The sequence below is a fragment of the Solenopsis invicta genome, chromosome 8, assembly GCF_016802725.1.
Source record: "Solenopsis invicta isolate M01_SB chromosome 8, UNIL_Sinv_3.0, whole genome shotgun sequence".
Lineage (NCBI taxonomy): Eukaryota > Metazoa > Arthropoda > Insecta > Hymenoptera > Formicidae > Solenopsis > Solenopsis invicta.
In genome coordinates this window covers 24,108,271-24,119,669 of record NC_052671.1, presented here as the reverse complement: position 1 = coordinate 24,119,669, position 11,399 = coordinate 24,108,271, and the positions used below count along the sequence as shown (strand labels likewise).

The following is an 11,399-nucleotide window of genomic DNA, read 5'->3' as shown; positions in this document are numbered from 1 at the left end:
CTAGTGCAGGAATAGAAAACAAGCCTCTAATCTAATTTAACCCAACCAACGGAAATACTCTAGACATCGGCCGCTATGGTTGGTGGTGTCCAATCAAGTCTGTACGCAACTGAGACACTCCCCTGAAAATAACTTGAAAAAGTTTTTCCCCGATAAATCACAGAAGTTCTACACGGATGGAATTATGAAATTATTCAATAAATGACAAAAGATTATAGATAATAATGGCCAATATATACTTGATTAAAATTGATTTTTAATACAAAAAAATTTTATTCAAAAATTGAACAAAAAAACTGCGGATACTTCTTAAATGAATCAATCCGTTTGTTTTCTGTTCCTGAACTCCCTGAATTAGTGTGCACTTAAAATGAAATAGATATATATTTAAAATTTAGTGAAAGCAAGAAGGAACGTTTCATTGCAGTCTAGTGTAGGAATAAAAAACAAGCCTAATATTTAATTTTAAAATATATTATATTTGTGAAGTTTATTGTTTGTGTTAATGATTGAATGGAAGAGAGAAACAATTTAACAAAAAAATTTTTATTTTAATATAGAATAAAGATTTTTATTAAATACACATTTATTATTATTTACAATTCACAAATAATGAAGAACAAATCTAGTGAACTGAGCTCAATTTGACATGTTTCCATCGACTTCAATTTGGTTCTACACGGGATTGGATGCAGATTAATGCTTCGATGGAAACTAGACCAGTGTCAACTTGTGTCGTAGCGATCGTAGCTGGAAAGCATACAACATGCTATTTTATTACATTGAAATTAGATTTTATAGAAATATATAAAAGTTATTTAAAGAATAATATTAAAAACGTTTAATTCTTCTTTATTTGCATATGTATGTGCGTACACAATGTATTTCTATGTAAAACAAATGTTCATGGAAATTGGATTTAAATAGAATTAATCTCGAAAGAGAGAATTCAAGGCTAGAGCTCTTGCAAGTTTTATATAGTACGGTTCTGTTTGATTTCCCTGTTTCGCCTCTAAATCGTGGCACTGGTAGCACTTTTAACGAGAGGTTGAGTAAACAGCAGCAAACTAATAGTGAATTGTGACTTGAGAAAGGAAAATAATCCACATAAAATTCTCGTTGCAATTATCAAAACAACACAAAAGCGGAAAGATGGCGGAACCGAGTGACAGAAGTCAATTACCACCCGGCTGGGAATGTAGATATGACATTCGCAGCGGTCGTCCGTACGTAAAGTGCACTTTTGACTTCTTTATTGTTATTTTCTCTTATTACCAAAGACGTAAAGTTCACTAATGTTTCTCTTAAAAACACGGTCTTTTCATATCGCTAAATCCATGCTATGCAAAACAATGCAAGTTGATCTCGATAATTCGTTATATTTTCAAAATAAATGGTTAAATTGTTAAATCTATCTAATAACGTCACTGTGAATAAACTTGCTTGTTAAATTTAAGTGCTAATTCAGGTTTAAAACGATCTTTGTTATTTAAATTTTAATAGCTTAAGATAACATTTGATAAGATTTGTTTACATTAAAAGTGTTTAACTGTTCTAACACCTTGCAAGTTAACGATACAGTCCTAGTGACAAAGTAGACAAAAAAGAATTCTTAATTATATGAATTTTCATGCAGAATTAATATAAAAAAAGAATGAATAACATTTCAAAATTAAAAAGGAACAATATAAATAATAATTAATAAAGACGAGCAAATGAGAGTCAATGCGGTTGTCGATGCATGTCCATAATTCTTCTGATAAAGACACACAAAGATAGAATTCAATTGGTATTACAAAGCCACATTCTCTGAAAGATATTTCAATTTTTTATTGCAATACCTCCTAAAAGAAAGCGGATGAAAACAAATATGGGCATAGTGAATAGGACCCATGAGTGATTTTATTATCACATCTAAAATTTCAATAAAAAGATTTAAGACTAGTCTTTGAAGTTTTTTTTTGATAATAATTATCCCATTAATTTTATTTTTAATACCATTAATTCAAGACTTGATTACCTGTTTAAAGAACAAAAACAAGATAAAATGATTTTTAGTAATAAAAGTGTAAACGATAATACAAAGAATAACAGATGGTTTACCGTTTTGTATATCCATTTAATTTCACATAAATTTAAAAATATTACAAAAGATCTCAATACAAACATTTTTTACTTCAGTTTTAATAAAGTAGGGTCAATCATTAGATCACACAAGGACAGACTTCCTAAGTTATTTCAAAAAAATGTGACCTATAAGACCTTGTGTAAAAAATGTGATGCATTGTATGTAGGACAAACAAGTAGATAAGTAAAAACTAGAATGTTGGAACATAAAAATCATATAAGAAAGAATACCAGTACTCATTTGGTTATTACTGAACGCAAAATAACCAAGGACCATGATTTTGGGGGGGGATAACATTTTTATTCTTGACAGAACATTTTTTAGAGAAATTTTTTGTTTGAGAAATGTTACATATAAAGTGCCAAGAAAATAGTCTTAATAGACATGGAATATTTATATCATGCCTATACTTATATCTTTGAGAGATTTTAATGTTTGACATAATATGTAATTTGTTTTTATCTGCTCGATTCTATTGCCTAAATTGCCTATTAACTAAAGTTGAAGGTCATTATTGTTTTGACCATGACATTGACAAGAATTTTTAGAACCCTCAAATTTGAGAGATCTGAAATTATTGTGTAATATTAAATAATTTAATGTTACTGACAATGTTTTTAATTTTGTATTTATTGACTTATTCTGCGTGCTATTTAGGGACTATTTTTTCTCGCTTCACATGGTGAGTAAAAAAACAGTGTGAATCTTTTGTAGTTAACGCATATTGATGTTTGTCATCACACTTAAAAATTTCACTCAGATGATCACCCAATTGTAGATGGTCAAATAATACATTGGACTATGCTATGTGATATGGAGTAGGATTACTATTTTTTATCAATTTTTGCTGAGGATGACTCAAACTCGGGTCGAAACGTTCATACACATTAATGCTTTTTGTTTAATAAACACGGAAGTATTATGGATACGCATCAACAACCGCGTTGACTCTCATTTGCTGTATTAAATTTTGCGAGTTCTTCTGATAACTTTAATGTAGATTATATACACACGCACGCACGCACGCACGCACGCACGCACGCACACACACACACACACACACACACACACACACACACACACACAGGGTGATTATTAATGAATGTTTCTACTTTTTACCATCGGAGCACACATTTGTAATTTCTAATATAATATATTATAGCGATTTCGGCTGGGGCACACTGGTTGCACATTTCAGGTGTCGATGCAGCTTTTGTGTTTGGCTAGTCAAATAATGCAGTCTCTTAGTGGTGCCGCGTGTTTGTCTGGGCTCGATACACTTCACAAATGCATATTGGGTGTACACAAAGTGGACCTGAGAAAATAGTCGGGCTCAGTTTGTGTGCCACCGATGTGCCCCAGCCGAAATCGCTATTAGAAATACGTATCCGTCGGTAAATCATGCTCTGATGATAAAAAATGAGAACATTCATTAATAATCACCGTATATATAATATTGTGCATTTTAACATATCTTATACCACATAGGACTCCATATTGTTTTCCACATTTTTCAAGCTATTTGATGTTTTAGTTATAAAAAATAATTATAAAGTAATTTTCGATATTACATATGGATATATAAATATACTACAGTAGTATTGATATCCCAACCAAGTAATATTAAAGCAATATTTGAAATATTGATTTTATAGTTTGAAAATAATATTGTATAAACATTTAAAAAAGTCTCATATGTCTCATCCAAGATACAAGTTTTTAATAAGAGCTTCAATAATGACTGAAGCTTATGTGATTTTTTGCTAATTAATGACACTGTGTGTTTATCTACCAAGGACGTATTCAAATAATCCTGTAACAATTAACGTGAGAATAATTATATGCCTGCCATTATTATCATTTTTTAATAAGTTGACTACCAATAAAAATTTTAAGATGCTACTTCCCACAATCACAACACTGCAAATAAATGGACTAAGATTAAACATTTATTTTGAAGAGATATAGTTCCAATCCATTTATGTAAGCGACTCGAATGGTTAAACTTGACTTTTTTCCATTGTTAATAGACAAGCTTTTTGTATATTTGATTTCTGTTAATTTTTGGAAAGATATTTTATGATTTATATTGTTTTTTGGAGATGAATTTTTGGATACTGAAGAAGAACAAGTGAGCCCAAAACGTCCATTTTATGTTAATCTTATGGTATTAAATATTTATTTTAATTGATTAATTATAATAATTTACATCATTATGTTATTACTCATTTTTTACCTGTTCTTATAATACGAATTGCGATTTTAAAAAGATTTGATACATGATTTTTTTAAAGAAGTGTTAAAGTATATATGTTGATGTTATACATATACAACATTAAATACGATATATTTGGAACTATTACATGTAATTTAATATCGTAATAATGTGATGATTTTTGTGGTAGTAAAATTTTATGCTTATTGAAACGTTAGGTCTTAATAATAATAATAATAATTTTTGTAAATTTTTGAAAATCTTTGGATTAGAAGAACAATGATTCTAATGATTAAGGCTCCTGATCGCGGCCATATTAAAGTCGTGACGTCAGAAGCGTGAAATTGCGTGAAATGACACGTAATTTTGTCCGATATGCTCTTTGTAAATAAAACCAATTTGGATAAAAACAGACTAATCAGGTGGCTTTAAAACACTTGTAAAAATGGGTCAAGATTATCCCTTTTCCGCCTAACAGTCAGTAAATAGTCGTAAAAAGCATGTAAAGTGATGCCTATTTAGACAGGAAAACACACGGATAACTATTAAAAGGAGTGAAAAATGAGCTTTCACGTATAAAATTCCAAGAAATTTTACTTACGGTCCTATTTTTACAATAAAACACATAATAACAAGATGACATGCACGACAACATTTCATCGTCAATCTGTCACGTTTCACGTCTATTAGTTCTACTTTTGTCCGCGACGGAATGTCACTACCGTCAACGGGGAGTTCTCGGCTGAGGAGTCAGGAGCCTTAAAAGTAAAATAATTTAATTAAAGACAAGTCTTATTTTATTAAAGCTATGCTTTTACGCTAATATTTTTTTGTGTGATTTTATATTTGTATTTTTAAGTTTATTATCCTATGCACTAAATAAATTTACAATCTTGAAACACAGTTATGAAATAAACAACAATAGTAATAATACAATGATAATATCACAACTGATAATTTAATAATAATGAACAAATATTTTTTACTTTTTTTGCCACTCCGAATATTATAAAAATTTTGTTAAAATCAAGTTTCTCTTCTTTCATCGAAATATTTTGTGCTAAAAGACATGTTGCTCTAATGAGTACACTTATTTGAAAATACTTGTGGAAAATGTTACTTCGACATAACAAATTAAATATGAATTGTTATGGTATCTTTTTTCAGATATTTCATAAATCATTTTAATCGAACTACAACATGGGAAGATCCAAGAGTGAGATATTGGCAGTATTCTCAGTATATACAGTCTCAGAACTCAATGCCATTGAGTTCAACTACTACTACTACTACTTCTCAAGAGATTCCTATGCAGGTCAGTTATAATGATTTATTGAGTTTGTGTAAGTTATACACAGTAAGTCATAAAATTTGATGTATTTCTGAATCAAATATTGAATGCTTAAAAAGATGATACATTGCACTTTTATATTTATACTTTTCTACGTTAAAAGATTTTGAAATTATAATTTTTTTAGTATTTTTGTTTTATTTTATTAATAAATCTGTTTTTTGTCATTGTACGCTTAAACATTTACATTAATACAGAAAAAAAGAATTTTGAGAATTTTTAATATTTATTTTTGATATGTTAAATATTTAAATGAGGGTAAATATCTTGCTAAATAAATAAGAATATAACTTGCTGAAGATTTTTGTATAGTTTTATCAAGATAACTATTCTCATTATTCAATAGTAATTTTCACGAATTGAAAAAATATTTTATATCAAATAGCAATTGTCTTCAAATTAAAGAATTTTTTATTTTATTATCAAAATATCCATATTGTGCTTTTTAGTTCAATATTATAATATTGAAATAAAAATACAACATTTTGTTGAAATTTATGATTGTTAAATTGTTTAAAAAAGATTGTACATATATAAAACACTACTGTTGAACATATTTAATACAAGAAATAATAAGTGCCATTTTTCAGTCAAAGCGGATTTTGATAACATTTTCATATACAGGATGCTTAGCGTAACGATCCGCATGATTTTTTTAGACACTTGATAATTAACAAAAAAAAGGTTGAAAGATGAATGTTTATTTGTTTCATGCAATGAATGTTTATTTGTTTCTACATGTGATAAAAATAGACAATTCAGGTTTTCTTTAATTTCTTAAATAGCGCCATATTTTTTCCATAATATGAATTTAATATGAATTTAATATACTATTGAGGATTTTACGTTTATTGATGTTTTATTGATTTTATTGATATTTAATATTAAATTGCAGCATTATTTGTAATAGCAGTACTTACAAGCTTGGCTAGAAATGTACAAAGAACATAAACCCATACATATGTATATATTATTGTTTTGTGTATGTATGTGTTATGTATTAATAAAAAAAGCGAATTAATGAAGAAATTTATGTAAGTAAATATTCAAATGGCTTGTTTCCTTCTGCAAGGTTTGCTCTTTTTAACAAATCATGCATAGCTATTATACAATTTAATCGAAAGTTGCACAACCTGTTTTTTTTCTCTAATAATAAGATCTTAAATGTAAATATTACTTGTAAGTACTGCTGTTACAAATAATGCTACAATTTGATATTAAATATAAAAAACATTTAATAAAATTTGTTTACATAAGTTGTATAGTTTTATTTTTTTTTATTAATTGATATTTATGATAGATATTATGTGTATCAATCAAATTAATAAAACATCAATAAAACTGATGTTCTTGATAGTATATTAAATTTGTTTTGATTTCTACAATATTATGAATAAAAAATTGTATGATGCTATTTAAAAAATTCCAGATGAGTTTTTCATAAAAAAATTCTTAATATAATTAAAAAAACAGATAGTTAAAACTTTCTTAATTAATTTTGATATTAATTTTTAAGCGGGCGCTTGATTTTTTATGACGTAAATGTGTCAATTTGACCTATACTTCATTCATAGTTTACATATAAACAAAGCTTTTTATTTTTATTTATAAGTTGCAACATTTACTTTTTTTTTTACTTTTATTCTTATTTGTTTAAAGATGTTTTTATGGACCACATATCATATTGTCATTTTTTTCAATTTTATATTGGCTAATTATCTGAACAATGTAGAGGTAAATTTGAATATTATTAATTTTAGTTGATGGTTAAGTAAAATTGAAACGTTCTCTAATACTGTAATACATAAACTATTATATATAAATAACATCTGTTGATGCTCATTAATTGACTTTCTTCAAATATTGTGTTTTTTACTTTTGCTACATTTGAGTCGGACATTGATATTGTTTTTAATTATTTATAAGTAATTATAAACTGACACTTATTTTAAACATGAAATCATAATTTGCAAGCATTAGAAATTTCAAAAAATTTGTGTTTTTTTAAATATTTCTTTGCATAGCGTTTTGACTAATAAATTCATAGCTTTCAAGTTAATTAATAAATACAATTATTAAAAATGATCAAATAAATTTTAATTATTATTACACCTCAAATTAAAGTATAAATACCCAAAATATATGAATATTACTTAAATAATGTGATTGTTTAAAGCCAGTAATAATTTGGAAAGTATCATAATATTATATAATAGTATCTTTATTTTATAAATACATGTTTGTTTCGTACATTAATTTTTTAAATTATAACATTTAAAAAGTTGAAAATGTTAATAATTATTTTTATTATTCAAAAACAATTGAAAATAGCAATTATTATCGGTTTATTAAAAATAAAATATAAAGTAAAAATAAACTAAAATAAAAATTTGAAAATAAAAAATAAACTTTTATTAAGCAGTACGCCGAATTGCATAGAAAGTTATATACGTGCTCGCCAGGGGATTAAATTGATTCAAGAAATAAAAGAACTGCTGTTTGTAGATAAAATATTTGAGCGTTATTGATGTTACTTTAAGTCAAGACTAGAAGGAAGATGTAAAACGAAAATAATAAAAGCAATAGAGATGTAAACAAAAATGAAATGGAGAACATTTCTGGTTTTCAATCCATAATCCAGGTCTTCAAATTATATTATAAAAAATTATAATAATGCGAAAAATTGCACTGGGTACATATCATATTTTGGTATAGCGAACTAAGATTAAGTACCAAGATTCTTTTCAACCGATAAATGGCACTTCTCATTTCTTGTGTTATTCATATGTCTAATATTTATTGTATTGTATAATATATTAATTTAATTTGATACTAATGTTTTTTCTGTGTGTATGTAATGTCAGAATGATAGGTTTTACGTTTTAAGTTTTCAAAGAACGTGTTTAAATAATTTATGATACAACCATTTTTGTTATAAATAAGTTTTTTAACTTAATTCTTTTATTACATAGCTAATGACAAATTTACTTATTTCTAAGAATTAATAATGCAATTTTAATGATTTTTCTTTATTATACCATATAATTATTAATTTTTTTTTATATTTAAACTTGTTTCTATTTTTGCTAGATATGTTAAGGTAGTTTTATCACGAAAAATCTTTCTTAAAAACAATAATAAGTTATATCGGAATTAAAATCTACGAAATTAAAACGCAAGATTAGAAAACCTATGTCAGTTACAGCGGTTTTTAGTGCTGAATAATAATTTTTAATTTTAATTTTTACGATCTTTAACTAATTTGAACCGTGCGCCGCATACTCATTATAATATATTCCTGCTTCATGACTGTGTTTCAAGTCTGACGAAGTTTCGAATCTTATGTTTTAACTTTAGAGAGATAGTAAGATTTGTTTGAAACTTTTACTGTTTATAAATAATGATATTCTCTATACATGCGCATAATTTTTAAGGGGGAGGTAACTAAGCATTCAAAAGATAATCACATTTAAAGTTAATAGTTTTAATATATGACGAGCTTGTTCGTTTATTTCCAACATTTATTAATCTTTTTTAAAATATTCTTTGAAAATTTCATAAATATAATATTATAGTGTAATATTTACAATCTGCAAATGTTACTGTCAACTCGATAGCAGTGTGACGTTGTCGTTAGATGTACAGTTCAGGCGAAATGTTCGTGATCACAAGCGACAACGGTTATATCTTGTATTTTTGGTACTTAGAATATTTTCCTTTTTTACGATAATAAATTGTGATACATAAATACACTCTGTAATAAAATCGTTTAGTGCTACGCTTGTTTTCGTTACGATTTTATTTGAATTATTACATATATGGAGAGACTAACTTTTGGCTTGGACTTGTGCGATAAAATTATCTTAATAAAGATTTCACTTTATTGATAACATTAATAAAAGAGTGTAACATTGAAGGTCAGAGTTCACGTCGTGATTTATATTTTATCATGCTAAAAGAATATCAAGGCTAGTACCTTGATAAAAATGTTTATGTTAACATTTTATCATTTTACATTATATGAATACTCATGTATTATTTGAATATCCTTTAAGATGTTTATATGTGATGCTTAATTATTTTATTAATAATGAATACATCAAATTTCTGTTAACTCTGCCTAGGGTTGGATAGTAACTAGTTAAAAAGTTAAAAGTTAAATAATAAATTTAAAAGATAACTTTAAACTTATAGTTAGTTAATTTCAAATATTTTAATTTTTAGCTTTAACTAGTTATTTTTGAAATAGGTGAACTTTAATTTATTAACTTTTTTCTTAAGTTAAAATTTATTTATGTAAAAAAAGTTTAATAAAAGTTTATATAAAATATATTTCCACGCAAAAAACAATATTTTTTTGTTATTTTGTATAAATTTAATTTACAAATAAAATATTAAATTTATTTGATAATCTATATTATTATTAATGATTATTTAATCTTTAATTCTTTTTTTTCTATCAGAAAACGGCTCGTTATTGAATCATTATTGTTTATACCTTTTTATTATATATTATAATTGTTTTGAGTAATCTAACTTGGAAATTGTACGAATTTTTTTAAAAACTTACAAAAATGTGAATAAAATGCTTTTTAAAATTTATTTTTAACTTAAGTTAATTTAATTGTATTAACTTTTAACTAATTAGTTTTTTGTTCATGTAACTTTTGACGTAACTAAATTAAGTTTATAATCTATTAATGTTATCTTAATTTAGTTAGAAAAATACTCTTTACAGCTTTTGGGACAAAGGAGAATTATAGAGATGCTTGTAGGCATCAAAAATTATTAAATTGATTATCAATTTTATTTGATATTACATTTCTGGTTTTACTTATCAGCGTTTTATTATAAATTTTTTTAACTTAATTCTTTTATTACATAGTTAATGATAAATTTACTTGTTTCTAAGAATTAATATGCAATTTTAATGATTTTCTTTTATTATACTATATAATTATTAATTTTTGTTATTTAAACTATTTAAATAGTTAAAAATAATTTTTAAATTGTTTTTAAATAATTTTTTAAATATCAGCGTTTTATTATAAATTTTTTTAACTTAATTCTTTTATTACATAGTTAATGATAAATTTACTTGTTTCTAAGAATTAATATGCAATTTTAATGATTTTCTTTTATTATACTATATAATTATTAATTTTTTTTATTTAAACTATTTAAATAGTTAAAAATAATTTTTAAATTGTTTTTAAATAATTTTTTAAATATCAGCGTTTTATTATAAATTTTTTTAACTTAATTCTTTTATTACAAAGTTAATGATAAATTTACTTGTTTCTAAGAATTAATATGCAATTTTAATGATTTTATTTTATTATACTATATAATTATTAATTTTTTTTATTTAAACTATTTAAATAGTTAAAAATAATTTTTAAATTGTTTTTAAATAATTTTTAAATAGTTTAATTTAACTATTTAAAACAATTGTTTTAAAATCCGGTAAACTGTGGTGTACAGTTTGAGAGAACTTATAAATGTATATAAATTCACCTAGGAAATTATTATTGAACACTGAAATTCGCTTTTGACCGTCATTTTCTTAATTTAAATGTGTTCATGTACTTCTCGGTCATAGCAGGTTATTATTTTTAAAAATATATTAACTTACTCAACCCTGACTCTATCCTAATATACATATATAAAACCTGAAACTTATATGTTATAAATAAATAATTAGT

At 25.2% G+C, this 11,399-nt stretch overlaps 2 protein-coding genes across 4 annotated transcripts in view; both read left to right on the top strand.

The window, feature by feature from the left end:
• The window catches only part of LOC105203969 (tRNA-dihydrouridine(20) synthase [NAD(P)+]-like), a 523,658-nt gene that overhangs the window by 25,725 nt on the left and 486,534 nt on the right, over positions 1-11,399 (top strand). The gene's annotated exons all lie outside the window — the stretch shown is intronic.
• LOC105203336 overlaps positions 861-11,399 on the top strand; it is a 32,676-nt gene continuing 22,137 nt past the window's right edge. The window contains exons 1-2 of one of the 3 annotated variants that reach the window (XM_011172116.3): positions 861-1,226; positions 5,511-5,658. In XM_011172116.3, the coding sequence (XP_011170418.1) occupies positions 1,153-1,226; positions 5,511-5,658 (222 nt within the window). In that variant the 5' untranslated portion in view covers positions 861-1,152. The remainder of the gene's footprint in view (positions 1,227-5,510; positions 5,659-11,399) is intronic. The other 2 variants (XM_026138931.2, XM_026138930.2) reach the window with 2 other exon arrangements.